The 18210-nt window shown below is 34.8% G+C and overlaps 1 protein-coding gene across 2 annotated transcripts in view; it reads left to right on the top strand.

Annotated features, from left to right (window-relative positions):
- LOC129264303 (5'-AMP-activated protein kinase subunit beta-2-like) overlaps positions 1-18210 on the top strand; it is a 29649-nt gene extending 11439 nt beyond the window's left edge. Inside the window, exons 4-11 of one of the 2 annotated variants that reach the window (XM_064102937.1) lie at positions 2353-2529; positions 4182-4357; positions 6519-6612; positions 7626-7652; positions 9101-9206; positions 10585-10724; positions 12320-12388; positions 13784-13959. In XM_064102937.1, the coding sequence (XP_063959007.1) occupies positions 2374-2529; positions 4182-4357; positions 6519-6612; positions 7626-7652; positions 9101-9206; positions 10585-10724; positions 12320-12388; positions 13784-13864 (849 nt within the window). In that variant the 5' untranslated portion in view covers positions 2353-2373 and the 3' untranslated portion in view covers positions 13865-13959. Of the gene's footprint in view, positions 1-2352; positions 2530-4181; positions 4358-6518; positions 6613-7625; positions 7653-9100; positions 9207-10584; positions 10725-12319; positions 12389-13783 lie in introns of both variants that reach the window. The other variant, XM_064102939.1, reaches the window with a different exon arrangement.

Below are 18210 nucleotides of genomic sequence, written 5' to 3'. Positions count from 1 at the left end.
TTTGCTTACATTGTACCTGTGTGATATCAGTGAGAAAACGATCCTCCGAGAAAACCTTTCATAATTCATATAAAAAATAGGAAAGTGGAAATCTAGGTTGATTTTGGTATGAGGTTATAGAGTATTGCAGACTTGTTTTGATGGAATATTGTGTGGGGTACGGGAGGGTTGCACTGCGCATGCTTACTATATTTTCATTCATAAATTGGCTTGCGGCAGTGACTGGATGACGTTACCTAGATGCCTCTGTGTTATGGGGGTTGTTCCACCAGTCTTTTTCATGCGACATGATTTTCAGGTACCCGCCCGAAAAATACTGCGGGTACCCGAACACAAAAATACCCAAAAGTCCCGGGCCTAAGCATAACACTGAAAATTTCTTCAAAATTGGATGTAAAATAATATAGTTATGACATTTTAAACTTTGGCACAAAACAAAACAGTTGTATGCACATCCTGGTTGGTATGCAAATGAGGAGACTGATGACGTCATACACTCACTATTTCTTTTGTATTTTATTATATGAAATATGAAATGAGTGTACATAAGGCCATCAAGACAGATTTTGAGGGCATGGGTGGCCATGGCCTTGTATTAATTTAGGCCGTGCTATTTGTATAAACAGTACAAGCAGAAAAATACATGCATAATGGCCCTAAAAAAAACAAGGGGTCCTATACATGTATATATTAAGTAATTGCCAATGTTCCTCATCTTTTCTACAATTTTACAATCAAGAAAGACTTTAAAAAAAAAAACATTCGCAGATCTATAATCTTTCAACTCTTATATTTTTCCTTGGGATGTATGGTTTGTGTATTCAACTAGATATTTGAGGTTTATCGGTTCAGTCAGGGGATTATGTCAGCTCACAGCAGCTGCTGTTTTGGGATGTCTTAGGGTGAACTCAGACCAACTTGATCAAAATTTACAAGAACTTGTTCAGGTCCCAAAATACCCAGTATTTCCTGCATTCGTACCCACCAGAACCAGACCTGCAATGCCAGCATTGGGAAAGTTCTTGTAAATTGCTTTCACACTGCAAGAATACCTGCAACCGTGGAAAAATCAATGCAAAAGTTCTTGTCATTTAAAAAAGTACCCACTGATTAGCGGGTATTTTTGTCTAAGAATATCACAAATATGCTGATCATGATCACACTTGCAAAAATTATTTAATACCTGGTATTTATGTAGACCTGACCTGTACAACCTGGTATTCTCCTTTTTTTAATCGGTCTGAAAGCACCTTTTCTCAGAGATACCTACTGCTCCCCCTTTAGAGCCTTCTCCTAAGTGCTCTCCAGAGTAGCTAGGCATATACATAATGATGCCACTATCTCTTCACCATTTCAATTTTTTTTCCTGCAAGTGCATTGCAAAGTGTTTTACATACAATCTGGTGTCCATGCAAAATCCATCTGCAGGTACAGTGTTTCAGTTGGTGCATTGTCGGTCAATGATTTATGATCCTCCTATGGACATGTGATTACATTTGTATAAAATTATTTTATGATATTGACATCTCAAAAATTGGTCTGCATTATTGTACATGCAGGCCTATTTTCTTCGTTTGCTTTTGTAAATTCTAAATTGTTAGTTGATATTAGTTCATTCAGATCAAATATTTTCATATTAGCTGAAATTAGCTCATTTGAAAGTACTTGGTGTGATTATGATTCATCTTTCTTTGATAATTTGAAAGGAACTCTAATTGGAATGACGGACCATCCCATACCAATTATTTGTAAAACAATTAAGTTTACTATATAAACATGTACTCTATTTGTCAAAGTTCAAGTTGTTTATTTTATGGCGACCTGAGCCCAATATTGATACATGTACATGTTTATTAAGATGCTCTAATTATTTAAAAGTTTGGAAATGAAAGTCCTGCTTGAATCTTTAATATCAATCAACGATTGCATCTGGACATAAAACAGAAAAATTGATTATGTGAAGATGGAAGTTTTATATCACTCATTCAATTTTTCTTCTTTGATTATGTAAATTTAATTGATTAAATCTTAGCATCAGATGCTACAAAATGAAAAAGATAATGAACATTTTAAAAACATTTATAAAATCAAAATGAAAAAGATAATGACTGTTAAAAACATGAAAAAAAATATCAATCTAATCAAAACCTCCAAGTGTAGTCAAGTTCCCTTCATGTAAGTGAGAGATTTGGGGAGTATGACTTTTTGGATGATCTATCCAACAGTATTAATCTGACCTGAGGAACTTTGCATCTCAGCCAATCAATATCAAGGAAAGTTGTCAGAATCGACAATTTGCCAGGTTATAACTGTTGATGAAATGCTCATTCTGTATTTTTTGCTTTGACGCAGGCTGAATAAATCTTCAAGAAGATGGGCAACGCAGCAGCGAAGAAGGACGGTAAGGATGGCTCGTCTCTGTCTCCTACCAAGGAGTCCACATCTTTTGATTTCAAGACAGGCAAGATACCCATCATCCAGCAGCAATCTCTGGATGACAGTATCGATATGCCTCCAGGTAGATTCAGGGTGAGTCTCCTCTATAACCACTCTTGTACCACTCAAGTTCTTGTTTAGATACGATTTCCCAATTTGTGTCGATAGTTTAACTGTGTGTTCCACTGGGGAATTAAATTTCTTTCCCATTTTTAAGCAAAATCCTTATATTTAATAAGAAAGGTTGGAAGGTCTTTGCATCCAGTAGAGATCTCTAGATGACAGTATCGATCTGCCTCCAGGTAGATTCAGGGTGAGCTTCCTTTAACCACTCCTGTACCGCTCAACCTCATGTTTAACCAGGATTTTCCTATTTCTTATTGATAATTTTCTTTCCTTTTTTGAGAAAAAAATCATATTTTTCAAGCAGAAAGGTAGGGAGGTCTGGGCAAGATCCCCATTATTCAACTCACCAGATGACAGTATAGATCTGCCTCTAGGTAGATTCAGGGCGAGCGTGAGTCTCATGTAACCCAACGCAGCCTATTGATCCGTTCCCCTTTAGGGGTCCTCCGTTTGTGGTGCAAAGCACAGAAATACATTCCTGCGTATTATATGTGATTGATTCACAAACAGTTGTCAGGAAGCTTGTGTAGTGTGTCCAGAAGTAAGTATGGTACCAGCTGCATTTAAGTAAGTGCACATCAATCTCAACACCAAGAACAGTCAATAGATTGATTAGAATGTGCTGTACCCCATCCCCCCCCCCCTCCCGCTATGGTGAACTTGAGGGGGGAAGGGTAGGTTCTTATTGCTCCCTTGTCAACCCACCTAGACATAGTAAATAAATAACATTTGAATTTGAGTTGTGGTCATTGCCATTCCCCTTTAAAATTGTCTTTATACCTTCACTTATGTTGAATTTAGTGGATTCGCTTAGTTTTGTTATTCGTTGCTGCGGGGGGGGGGGGGGGTATTTTTTTTCTTGTAATGCAAAGTTTCATATTATTTGTAGTGGATTTGAAATACATGTACATGTAGTTTGCTTTTCAACTCGACAAAGGCAGGTTTTTACAAAATTATAAAACCCTGGCAGTCAACCAAGTTGTCAGTCATAGAGAAATGAAAATATTATAAGCTCAAAATTTATGTATGCTCATAAACAACCTTTGGCATCTCAGTTTTATGTCATGCCCTTGGTTCAATTCAAGGTAAGGATCAGGGTTTTTCTTACTCTTGAGAATGTGTGAGATTTTTGTTCCTGTTTACATCCATGAATGCTCTCAACATACAATCACATGGACACTTTTTTTGTTTGAAAAATTGAATGTGAATAATAAAAGCTATATGTAATCACTGAGTCATCACAATGAACATGTGAGACTTTTTTTTTAAAGCTAGCATGTTTAGATTTTGCTTGATGTTAATGGACATTAATAGTATATTTCCATGGAAGCAGGAAAATGCCCCCCAAAAAACATATTTAAAAAAAAAGGGAAATCAATCAAATACATGAATGTTGATTTTGTTACTTATGCAGATTTTGACAAAATGTGTAATTTTCCCACTAAATTTTCATGCAAGCAAGCATATTGAATATCAGTGTATTTAAAACAAACATGCGTCATAGTATTACTCAAGATTAAGAGAAAAGTCTGCGTGGTCTGGAGATTCGAATCCCTTGATTTTGTTTTGTTTTGTTTCTGTACATTTTGTTTATAAATCTCTCATGTTTCTATTGTTAGGAATTGATGCGCGATGATGGTCCCGATGGCCGGCCTCGCACAGCAACCCTGTTAGAGCAGCCTTACGTGGATCCCAATGCGCTGCCTGTGGTGTTTCGTTGGGAAGGAGGAGGCAAGTCCGTTGCTGTAGCTGGATCATTTAATAACTGGAACACCAAGATTCCTATGATCAAGAGGTGGGCTTTTACAAGTTTCGCTTATCAAAAATAAATGTTTTTTTTTTTCAGTCATTATTAATTATTGTGAAGGTTTCTCTACTAGATTTAATGGTATTGATAATAAAAACCACAACAGTTGTGTTAAAAACAGCAACAATATCAACGATAAGTAATATTTTCATTGTGCTCTTTCTGATCAATTATCACTCAGTGCACAGCATAATATGCAAGAAACAAGAAAGAAGGGACATAATCATAGTAATGAAATATAACATACACATATATGGATGAAATTAGGACTTATAATATTCCTTCAAGAATTTATGTTGATAGTGCTTATTACTACTCATTCATCACCTTTAGTAAACATTCCTTTTTGGGGGTCTTGATTTTGATATCATTGAATAGAGAAGGAATCAAGCAATATGAATGACTCGTAGGACAGTTTCTATGTAAGTCTACTGTACAACTGCAGGTACATCTTGGTACATCTACACATGTACAGTCTACAACCATTCCCTGTGTATGGTGAAATCAAAAGCTTAATCCAAACAGTTCATATTTGAAATGTAAACACCGACCCGATGATGAGGCTGACACGTCTAGTTCAAACAAAGGCCCTCTATTCAGCTCAGACTGAATGTAATCTGTGGTGTGGATCATTTTCTCATTTATGATTATCTACCCTGCATTCACAAAAGGTCAAAGTTTCATCTGCAGCAACAGTGCGGTGTGCATGCCTAGTGTGAGGAGTGGTGTATTAGCACTAATGAGCGTCATTGAATCTGTATTAAAGTTTAATAGTCCGCACTGTTAGATACATATATCTTAATGGTAGAATGGGTCAATGAATGGAATATGTTCTGCATTTAGTAGCAGATGCTCTGTGGACATCATTTTAAGTCCTATGATACAAAATAAAGGGCCTCAGAAATGTGTAAATGCTAGAATATTCAACATTGACAATTCTAGAGTATTTTTATAACATATTAAAAAAAACTCTCTCTAATAAATGAGATATGCCACTTGTATACTGGATACTGCTGCTTCATAGATTTGTAATAAGAGCATCAGTAGCTTTTGTGTGTGGGGGGGGATGTGATTCTATTTTTTTTGGTATGCAAATGGTAAATATGAGAATCCTTCCTGTTTACCAGAATGTGCAATATTTTATATGTGTGATTAACTTGAAGCCTGTCCATGTTTGTGATTAAAAGAGGAATGAGGAACTGTCCAACGTTGCCCCCCCCCCCCCCCCCCCGTCCCCAAGAACCCAATACTCTGGGGTGATTTTTATCAATCATTGTACCACACAACCTGTACTTTACTTTTATATTGTTTCTTAATCATTACTAAATAAAAATAACTTTTATGTATGTTATTCATCTGTACCTAGGTAAATGTTTGTTTAAAATGTTAGTAGTTTTCTTTCCCTTACTGCCTCTCTCTGTAAAAGCGCACACATGTATGGACTTATTTAGTAGCTTTATAACAATTATGAAATTCAATGGAAAAAGCTATTTTTGTAATTGAATAAAAAAGGAACTGTTTTATACAAAGTAGTACTATTTATTTGGATTTGGAGCAACCTTAACCTAGTCTCCAGGCACAGACCCTTGTTTTCGCAATTTGCATAGTGCATTATGCAGAGTCTGAATTAGTGAGACTAGATTCACTATGTACTATGGCTGGCTCTACTCTACACAGACAGAGAGTTCACTCCATTCTAGAGATTGTATATATATTGTCTAAAGTGTCAAAGTGGAAGCATCGTGGTGTAGTGGTTCTGGCTCTCGCCTTGTAATAAGAGGGTCGTGTGTTAGAATCCCACTATGGCCTAACGCCTTTGGCATGGCATCAATCCAGACTTTGCCACTCTCCACCCAGGTGCTAAATGGGTACCTGGTAGAGTGTGAAAGCATATGTAGTATTCCTCTTCCAATTGAGTCTTGAACTCTTGTTAGAATGCTACCCAGGGAGTGGAGAAAGTGCATACGTTGTATGAGGGCATGTCGGGATCCGATGATTGGGGTAATATCTGTAAAGTGCTTATAGACGTCGCTCTGATGTATTAAGCGCTATATAAAAGCGGATTATTATTATTATTAAATATGATTGACAGTCTGTACTTGCAGACTAACTTTAACAAAGCAAATCCTCTGTCTTCTCTTTATTTCAGTCATGGTGACTTCACAGCTATTGTTAATCTTCCTGAGGGTCAGCATGAATATAAGTTCTTTGTAGACGGTCAGTGGATCCACAACCCACGACAGGTAAGCCAGAAACTAATTGGTCAAGGTCATACATTATAGAATCTCTGGGGCTGAGAGTATTGTTGCTATCACGCTTCAAGCTTATAGTCTTTAGGCACAGACTTGGTATAGATCCTTCATTCAACTCTTTATTTAAAAAAATCTAGGAAGTCCTTGATCATCAAGGAATCTCTGGGCTGTCAAGTGTTGGCAGAAGCAAGTACAATTTAGTCTTGAAATCTTGCAACATATCCGACCCTGAGTTGTGCATCATCGTTGGGCTGTCGAAACATTGTTTTTCAAAATAAAACAATTTCTTGAAAGATCGTAAAAACTATATATAAACTATATATAATATATAAAAACTAGCAGGGTTGCAAACTCATTTTGTTTGAAAACAGTCTTGAAATTCTTGTAAGAGCTTTTTCTATGCAAAATAAAGCTGCTACTTTTGTCATAACTTCATAGCAGAGCTCTTAAGCTGTCTTCAAACTTGATAAATTTTGAGACAAGGTTAAGGTTTTAAAAAAACCTCCGACAATGCTCAATCTTGACTAACAAAGGTCTGTGCCTTCAGACTTCTTCAGCTTCAGGTTCTGTATATACCCCCAGGCTCGATTGTTCATGGAAGCAATTTTATTTTTTTTCATTAGGCTGAATATGAAAATTTTCTTATGATTTTGCATACGTCACTCCTGTAATCAATTGAATTGTATTATTTTGTTTTGTAAATAATGATGAATCTCCATTTCCTTTTGTCTCTTGTAATTATAATGAACAAGTTTTATAATGGGTGTAGAGGTGTATCCCTGTAGACACAATTTAGTGAGCATGGGTAAGTGATTACTAATAATTGTGCACTCTGGATAGTTTATACCACTTAAAAAGGTAGGGTAGAATTTTTTTTTTAAAGAAAGGGATATAATATGATCTTAATGATCCACACACACCTCCAGCTAGCATTTTGAGTGCATTTTCCTTCACAAGGATCTTGCTTTTTATGATTCTCATGCACTCTTCTTCACTTCTGGAAGATGCGAACCTCACCCGAGTCCGAAGAAGTAAGTTGGCGATGTTCATCCAGAGTCTCAAAAAGTTTTTGTTTGTCCCATTTAGACATGAGACAGGAAACTGCTTCCCAAGAATCGCCAAGGCACGGCTTTAAAGAAAGACACTCATGCTTAACTTTTCTGTGTGAAAAGGGGGCGGTGCCACAGGGGGGCAGGGGGTGTCCACCAGGCAATTTTTCTTTCATTATTTTCGGGGGCTATTCTTCACAATCTAGTCCCAAAATCCGCAACATTGGATAGCTTTTACAATTCAGTCAATGGGGCTTTTGGGGGACTTGTTTTTTCATTTTTCAGGCCTCTTTTGGAGCCCCTGTGTAATTTTTTCCCTGATGACCACTCGATTATGATTTTTTTCAAGTAGTGAAAAAGAAAGAGGAGGAAAAGAAGAAAATTTTGAAAAAGGAAGGATGAAGAGAATAAAAACAAATTACCCTTTTGGGTCGACTGGGAAAAGAATGTGATGTCACTTTCAAGGTCGTCTTACCCCCCCCCCTCTATTAAAACATCGAACCGCCACCCTTGTTTGGGAAGATACACGGATCAGTATACACAGGGCTATTGTTGCACATAACAACCTACCCCCCCCCCCATCACTACCACCTAATATTGCCTATGTTATGTCAAGTTTCACCATCGCACATTTTTGTGAGGTAATTTCCGTATCATGTCTGAAATGGTTTTGGCTGTCATTGTATACTCCTAGTTCATGTACTACATGTACTAGTCACACCTATCATACTAACTGCACAGGGCAAAATGTCTTGTCATTGCTAATCCAAAGAAAAAAAAAGATTTGTGTAGTGGCTTTAATTACATATCATGATTTTATATACATTTATGTACTCTGTGAATGCCTCATATTGCTTTCTGCGTTTGCCCTTTGACATACTTGTAAAAAAAATTGTTTGGTATTTTTTTTTTTTTTTGACTCGTGGTCAACGTCAATATTTTGAACTTGAAATAGACATCTCACTTCCTAAGTTACTGCTGCATATCTGTCACTTTTAATGTTTTTTTTTACACTTTAGGTGAAAGCACTTTTTTCATCAGCTATATATGGCATGTGATTTGCACAACATTTATGACTGCTTATTATTAAAAAGAGTATTTTTACAGCTTTGGGGCAGAATTTCTCTGTGGCATTGGTTGAATTATATTTCATTCTGTGTTTTTTTGTGTGTGTCAAAGAACTTTTTAGCTTTTGAAGGATCTTTGTGTGTAGCAGGTTCTTGATAATATTCCAGTTATGATAGCCTTGTCTAGCATTGGAATTTAGTTATCCGTTTCTGCTTCTTGTCATATTAGGGATGTTGAAGATCTTGCTCTATATAGTACATTTAGGTATTAGTTTGGTTCGTGCTCAGACTAGTTTAAAAAGTGAATTTCATATGATGCCTTTGTTATGATTTTATTTGTTCTTTTTGTGATTGTATGAACAGCCTCTACAGAGCAACACATTTGGTACTGTCAACAATTTCATCAATGTCTCTAAGTCTGACTTTGAAGTATTTGAGGCTCTTGCCATAGATTCATCGAGGGAAAAGGGTAGGTATTGATTATTTTAGCAAGCAACCAAAATAAAAGTGCATGATGAATTATTAGTTGACAGTTGACTTTCATATTTGAAATCCTATTTCTGTGATAAATTGTTTTCTACTTTCCATTTGTTCTTATCTATTAAACGTGGGTCTAATCTAATCTTTTCGCAACTAGGTCATCTAGTAACCATTTGGATCAATCGATATCATTTATCCCATTTACCATTTTGTCTAATTTCCAGTTTGGCTCTACTCATTTCATCTAACATCTACATGATTAGATGAATTGTGTACGAATCAAGTTTTATTTGACAAAGTAAAAAAAAAAAGTAAAATATTGGAAATTCGACCAACTGGGTATAAGACCAACTGAGATATAGACCGAGTTTAAAGTAGACCAAACAGTATTTAGAGCATATTGATAGTAGACTATATGGCCGGTATTCTGAACTCTGGTTTATATTAAACCCTGGTTTAAAGTTGTAGTTTAACTATGGAGAGCCAAATGGGACACAAATCTCTATTAGTACATGTTCAATTTATTAACTCTTATGACTCTCAAATCATTTATAACTGTCTCGGAATGATAACTGAAGTAGTTTCTTCATTATGAAAGCAAAATTAAACAAAATGAAATAATAAAGCAGAATTTTTTAGTTTTTTGCTCCCATAATTTTAGCACAGAGTGAGACCATGGTCTAAGTTAAAGGTCGAGTCCACCTCAGAAAAATGTTGATTTGAATCAAAAAAGAAAAATAGGACAAGCTTTATGCTGAAAATTTCATCAAAATCAGATGTAAAATAAGAAAGTTATGACATTTTAAAGTTTCGCTTATTTTTCACAAAATAGTTATATGCAAACGAGAGAATCGATGACCCTCACTCACTATTTCTTTTGTTTTTTATTGTTCGAATTATACATTATTTCAATTTTTGCAAATTTGACAATGAGGACCAACTTGACTGAATCATAAAATGTTCAGGGAGAAATAAAACTTTGTTTCACAGGACAATGAGGAGAAAATTAGAATATTTCATTTAATTAGATACAAAGAAATAGTGAGTGAATGATGTCATCAATTCCCTCATTTGCATACTGACCGGGATGTGCATATAACTGTTTTGTGAAATCAAGCGAAACTTTAAAATGTCATATCTTATTTTACATCCGATTTTGATGAAATTTTCAGTGTTATGCTTGTTGGATTTTTCTCTTTTTATTCATATCAACTTTTTGTTGGGGTGGACTTTAAACCTGACTTCAACCCATGTGGTAAAAACTACTTGAGAAGTAGACCAACTGATTGGATACCAGGTGAATATAAACCATTACAGTGGCATCTTATCAGTTATTCAAATGAACCTTTTGATATTAAATCTTACAGGAGTGGACATGTCAGGGTCCCCTCCGGGTGACTACAACCAGGAGATCCCCAGTCAAGAACTACAGCAACGTACCACCGGTCCTCCTATCCTACCCCCTCAGCTCCTACAAGTCATACTTAACAAGGACATTGGACCCCAGGTAAGAGCCATCCCTGACCTAGCAGCGAGGATTCCTCATGCAAAGTTCAATTCTTGATCCAAGTTGAGTCTTTGGCTGATTAATGCCTTTCGGCTAGGCACACAATATTTTATGACGTTTCATGAAATTAGATTTGAGAGTTTACACTCAGCGATGTATGGGTGAATCAAGAACATAGAAAATGTATTGTCAAATGCCTATAACGATAAAGAACAGCAAAGAAGTAAATTGAAAATTTGGTGAATCAAAACGGTAGCTTTGTCCTTGATTTCTGGCATACTACATATTTACCTTAAAACGAAGCTGCTGTTCCTATTAACCAATTTTCTACATTTGTTTTTTGTCATTTGACAATCACTTTCAATTAATTTTGTCTGTTCTTTAAACCTCAGTATGTTGCTGAGCAAACCTCTATCGCCACTTTGGGGGAAGGTTTTATAATCGATTTCACTGAATAGTAACTTTTCTAGACAATATTAATATGATAATTTTAGGGAAAATTGAGATGCTGTCTTGTGTAGAATGTAGGAATAGTTTAATTGTTTAGCCAATATAGGCTGCATTTAGATATTATTACCACTTGTGATGGATAGCATTATCAGTTCATAACCAATAGTGATCAGTAAGAGTTGTGCACACCTTATCACTCCATCCAAGAGATTGGAACAGGTGATCAATAACATATTTAAAACATCAACACTTTTTTTTTTTACTCATTGAAAGCATTAATGCATAATACATCCCATTGCACACGTCACAAATTATCGCGCTCTGCATTTAGGGGCATTACACGCAATCTAAAATTTGCACAGTTATTATAATTGATTGAACACATATCTATTCAGACATTAGCGTTACTTGTTATCGATCACCACTCGCAGTAAATAAACATTCAGACTTGCGATCCTTGATGGTAATTGATGTGCTATTGATTGTGAGTGGCTATATTGTGGGATGGGCAGGGTAGTAGCCTACTGATTGTTTATATTTATAATAATGCGGTATTATCCAACGTGAAGAAAGCAAAGCTTGGACTTTTTGCACAGTGCCGTTGCAGACAAATCCATTTACGCTTGCTGTGAGAGAAAATTATAAGAAATAATGATGTTGTGAATATCGTGCTTTCGTCAAGTCCCATCATCTTAAACATTCCATTTCATTTACTGAAACTTTTACCAACTTCTGTTCATATAAAAAATAAATGAATAAATATGTGAATTGATAAAATGAATCTGTGGAAATAGTGAATAGTAAAAGGATTGTTTTTTTTTCTGTTTTTCTCATTTTTTTCTCATTTTTATTCATTTATTTGTTTTCCTTTTTTATTTTATTTCTTTATATTATTGATTATTTGTTTATTCATTTATATTTTTATTTATTCATTTTAATTTATGTTACTTTTTTTTTTTTTTGGGGGGGGTGGTTAACCATTTTAAGATCATGTTAGTATGAACATGCTGTCCACCTACTTGTAAGCAGGAACTGAATTATTTCCTTATTTGGAGAGTACAGAGTGGATTGCTTTGTTGATCTCTCTTGCATGTAGCATTTCATAATTTAATGCTAAAACAAATATATCTTTAATTGATTTTCAGTATGAGCCAGCGCTATTGCCCGAACCAAACCATGTTATGTTGAATCACCTGTATGCCTTGTCAATAAAAGTAAGTTCAAATTAATCAACTAATGGGGTGTTGCAAGAAACTTGCAATTGATTGCAAGAAACTTGCAATTGATCGCAAGTCAATTTCAGGTCCTAAAATCAATCAATGTCATGCATTTCATTGACCTTTGCAATTGATTGATAGTCTCCTTCTTGCATCAACAAGTATTAATTGATTTGCTTTGGTTAATATTGATCTATCACTTGTAAACTTGTACCTGAAATTTGCTATTGATCGCAAAATTTTTTTTGCAACACCCAATAATCTTCATTTGTAATTATTACTACTTTTCTTTTTTTTATCAAATAAATTGATAGTTGATTTTACAAAACTAAGAAAAATATTGATAGTTGTGTTTTCAAAGAACTTCTTGGAGGAATTGATTGTCAGGTTTAGTTTTCCATGTGTTATAACGTAATAAGTTAATGTATTTAAAAAAAATAATAAAAAAAATAAACAGGTATAATACCACTTCTTCATTCATTCTTGCAAACTTCCATGTTGGGTCAAGTTCTGTTTTATGTTAGATGTCACCTATCACCTTTTAAAGCTGATCTAAAACTTTGGTACAGGGTCAGTATTGTGAATCGCACTCCAGTTTTCTCTTAAAACTCCAGTCTAAGTTGTTAAAGTGTAGTGGAGATTTTTTCTTCCCATCCATTATGATTATTTGTTAAAATTATCTTCTTTTTTTTTCAAATTAAATATGAATTTTGAATTTTTGGATACTATTGATAAGGGCATTCACATTTATATATTTTCTAAATGAATTGAAATGATTTGGGATAATTTATCAAAATTTAAAATTTTCTTTACAACGAATAAGAATGAGTGTATCTTGCAAAAAAAAAAAAAACTCAGTGTTTTCTTTCAGTGCTTCACCCTTCTGATAAATTTATTGCTCAAATGTTTTTTTGTTGGGGGGGGGGGGGGGACTGGATTATTTTGTATTGCTCAATGGGTGGTATTCTGAAAGCCATGATTTAGTTGAAGCTGGGTTAACTTGATCAACGCTTTTATGGAGTGACAGTGGTCAACTCATTCACCAGTTAAAATAATTATTGTCATGCTACAAAAAAGTTGTAAAAATTTAAGAGAGACGTGGAATGGGAAGAATAGGAAAATACATAAATTTTGATGAATGAATTAATACATTTTAATTGCCACGAATATGAAAGAGATGTTATAAAGCCCAGCATTCCATAGAAGTATGGTTTAATATTCTAGTTTAGAATAGGGTTAAACCTACTAGGTTTAATTATCAGATTACTGCCCAGTGTTATTTTATGATATGTTATATTATTTGAGGCAAATGTTTTATGTTATATTATTATGATGTTTATTAAAAAATTGTCTTTTATAACCATTTTATTTTGTATTTTATCCATTTTGCAGGATGGAGTAATGGTGCTTAGTGCGACACATCGCTATCGAAAGAAATATGTGACATCTCTTTTGTACAAGCCAATAAACTAGCTCTAATACTTACTATATTGTGTATTATAAAATGAATATAAATAAATATATATATATATCAGTGTGGATTTCTTGTGTACTGTATTTAGAAAGACTTTAAATGAGACGAAATCTCTAGTGGCGCAAATCTTCCATGCAAACAGAGTTTATCTTTGACAAAATTGTATCGTAAAAAGTATTGTCTGTTGTTAAACTATCTTAAAAAGATAGTTATTGTGTGACTGTTGTTACTTAATTGAAATGTGTTCTAACCTAAGTACATATGTATCCCCCCCCCCCCCCCCCCCCCGTCTTTAAACTCGCTGAATTCCCTATTGGGCATTTTCAGCCCCATTTTCGCTTCATATTGCTTTAGGTATTTAATAGCATGAATTAAAGGCATTACATGTATGTGCAAGTATTGCAAAAAGAAATATTTTGCGGGAGTGCATTTCGTCAAAGGACTGATGTCATGTGTGACAAAGTCTGTTTCATTGGATAGTTACCATAGTAACAATCAAACACCAATGGTTCTCAGCCATTCAAAATCAAGGAAAGTTGTCAGATCTCAGAACTCATCATGCCAGATGAAGAATGAGCTGAGATTGATGGGATCAACCTCATCTATTTGGAAGTCCACCAGTGTCTCACCTTTTCATACAGGAAATTTGCACAATGTCCCTTTTTTTTTTAACCAGGAGGAGCTTACTGAAATGTCAAAAGATGAATGTTTGACTAATCATTATATTCAGAAAACATATTAGCAAACATGCATTTTATATGTTGATGTTCCTGGCTTTCCATAGGATCAATTGCAACTCTTTGTAAGACAGGGCCCTGATAAATTTTTATTCAAAATTGTTTGTAGATCCTTGTAGAAAGCTCAATGGAATCCCGATTGGTCAACCACTAGTGTAGGATATTTTCAATAGTTCAATAGGAATGTAAGAATGTTCTTGTGTGATTATCCCCCTGTGAGCTATGATCCATCATGTTAGATAAATTCTTGAATGTTGTTTTGAAACTGCATTACAATATTGGTGTTGTTTCTCTTTATTTTGGAAAAGTCTACAGTAAATGGTTATAACCCTCGTTCGTGGATACCCCTTGCTTTCTTCATAATCTTTTCTGGTCATTAAAAGAAAACTTCATCTTGTGTGATTGTTATTTGTGGTGTTTCGAGCATACTATAGTGATGCGCCTGTGTAGCCAAACCACTTTCAAGCCTACTGCGAAGAGATATTAGCATAAGCTGCAAACCTTTTCTGAAATACTGTACTTTGAGTATAAATGTATTGTTATTCTTTGATAGCTAAAGGAATGTGAGGCCTTTTTTTTTTCTGGTCGAACATAGTCCACTCGGGTGACGGTGACATGTACGTTCAAATCTTAACTATTGGTAGTAGTTACTGGATTTGATATTATTTGGTACTGATCTGACAATTTTTTTTAACTTCCTACTTCTTGAAATCAGGGACCAGTCGGACCCTGTTGCCATTGTGTGAATTAATGGAGGAAACGGCTCTTTTTTTTCAAGCAACATGTATTTGAAAATATTACTGACATTTGGAATGTTGAAAGTGATAGCACAAATGTCTATGCACTGCACAATGAGCACTTGATGCTGAATATAAAGTGCTGTAAGACATGCAATACCACTCGTGCACTGCTAGACGATCGTGACACGTCTACGATTTCATCAGATTGAACGGTTCGGCCTGCCCAGGAACGATTCTTATCCAAACTTATCGATTGTCATGCTTTCAGAGATATTCCTCGCTTCATTGAACTAGTGATTAGCATCTGATGATGAAAAAGAAAAGCATGGCAATGGAGATTGTCTGGTTAAAAAAAAATATCACTTTCTTTTATGTTATTGATATCTGCATGATACATGCTTTCCCAAGGTGATGGCAAAACCTACCTGTTATGAATGCATTACCAGCTGAAGTAAATAAGCACAAACATTTGGTGAAGGTTTAGGTGATATGAGGCGAAGCAGGAAAAATCTTCTTGAGTTCTATACACCAAGGATATGACTGCCTGGCTTCATTTCACATTCTTTGTTGTCGGTCGTGCAGGCCATTAGAGCATTTCAAGTTGGAAAGATGAAAATGCCAACTGCATCTTTGTAATGTAAATAACTTGCATGGCATTGGGTGAAAGATTGTAGTAGGCCCAATATGAAATCATATGCAAAGATGAAATTGCTTTGTAAGTTTTCTTTAGAGATGTAGGATTGCTTGCATTTGTCAGGAATTTTGGGGGCAATTTGATTTTGGTTTCCGCATCATCTTGTAAAGAATGTTTGCAGACATTATTCAGTACTACAGCACACATATATACCAGACCAAATTCTTTTGTGTTCCTGATTGAATGGTAGAACTTGTGAAGAGTTCTTGCAATCCTATTTTATTGTTCTTATTTAGAGGAATTCCACATTGGGTATCCACTATTCAATCATGTAAGATTTGTTGAAATATAGGCCCGTATTCTGAAGTCAGGGTTACTTCAAAACTCTGGTAGAAATTTGTGGTTTAACTATGGATAGCCAATTGTGACATAAATCTCTAATAGTAGAGACAATGAATCAGCTCTTTTGACACTCAAATCATACTTAAGTGTATGGGAATGATAAATAAGATGTTGTTTTTACCAATAAAGAATTAGGAAAGAGCAGTGAACTTAGTGCATGCAATGTAAACAACATTTTGAAATGTTTGGCTTCTCATACTTTTGACAGACTTAGACAATGGTCTAAGTTACTAGTAAACCCAACTTCAGTATACTCTTTAAGACTTATTTAATTAAGAAAGAAAGGAACAAAAGGGCTCAAAGTTGCATTTATCTCTTAAAAAGCTTTGACATGTATTTCAACTGGCTTTGACCTATTTAAGTATCCTATACTCCTATACTCTGGGATGATACAATTGATTTTTGGTTACTTTTTTTCAAGTTGTGCCAAGTTCACTGGCTGTGATTTTTCTCTTGTGTGTTGTATAGACAGCATGTTGAATGAAGATTCAGGATTAGACTTCACATACCTTTAGAAATAAAATGTATTTGTAGCTTATGAAAAACTTTACTTTGGATTTATTTTCCTTTCATTATTAACGACAGTATAAATTTCTTTTAGTGCAATCATTTTTTTTACAGTGCATTATGTTATGTCTTAGACAATAAACCAATTAAAAAAAAAATTCCAATGCACAAAAAATAAGATTTTCAAGAATTATAGTGATTTTGTAATATAATTTAAAGGTCGATTTAGCGCAGGGCGGGAAAGGCGAAAAAAGGTTTAGTTTTCCACACACACTTTTTCAACCCTTATCTAAAAGATACCATGTCACAAAGATAAAGATAATCAAATACATTTCTTTCGGTCATATTTCATTTCTTCTAAAAAATCATATTTTTGCAGCTCGTGGATTTCTCATTGCATGGAATCATGTAATCAACCCCTTATAAATATAAGTTTTGAGCAATATTTGATCATGAAAAATACTCCAAACAAGGACAGGATTAAATTTTTACAATTACAAGTATGCAGACAGCCACCATGATCTCAAAACGCTATTTCCTTTCTCTTCCTATATGTATAGAATCATTGCATCGAGCATGTAATGCCAATACAATGCAGTGATTATATCAAGATGTGTCAAAATCTGAAATTATCTTAATTTTGTATATATGTGATTATAGAAGTCTGTATTTTGCAAGTGTTGAATAGCTTAGAGTTATTGAATGGATGATTTAGTGTTCTGAAATGTCGGTAGTTGGGATGGGAAAGGATGTTTACTGCCATAGCTTGAACACATCTTGTAGCATTGTTAATTGGAGAAGACATCTCGTCTGGAAATTATGGATATCCATTTTGGTGATTTTTATTTTTTTAATAATTTCTATCATTTTGGCCTGGAGACCCATGAATATTGAATACACTTTATAAGAAGAGTAACAAATGAGTATGAGAGCTTGTAAGATGGTATCAACGTTGCTTGGTAAAAGCATAGCATGCTCCCGTACTAGTCTGGAGCCACTTTTGTTTTGCATTATTCCGAGATGGAGGTAGTGAGACTAGATTCATTCTTTACCGTGTCTGCCACTACAGATAGGCCTGTATTCATGACAGAGGTTTCGATTGTACCGTTGTACAAAACCATGGTTTATGCAGATTTCTCTTATTTTGCGCTTCCCAATGGCATCCTTTGCCAAAAGTGTGCATTTAATTGGATTTATACAAGTGTATGATGGGGGGACCTAAAGCTACGCACTTTGTTTACAAACAATAAAAACTATGCCAATTTTTATATTCTAACAAATCATCTTTCACAAATTTGTGTTAAATATTGTAAAGATTCATAACC

The sequence above is a fragment of the Lytechinus pictus genome, chromosome 7 (assembly GCF_037042905.1).
Source record: "Lytechinus pictus isolate F3 Inbred chromosome 7, Lp3.0, whole genome shotgun sequence".
In the NCBI taxonomy this organism is placed as follows: Eukaryota; Metazoa; Echinodermata; class Echinoidea; order Temnopleuroida; family Toxopneustidae; genus Lytechinus; species Lytechinus pictus.
The sequence above is the reverse complement of the archived record's forward strand: the minus strand, read 5'-3'. Positions and strand labels throughout refer to the sequence as shown.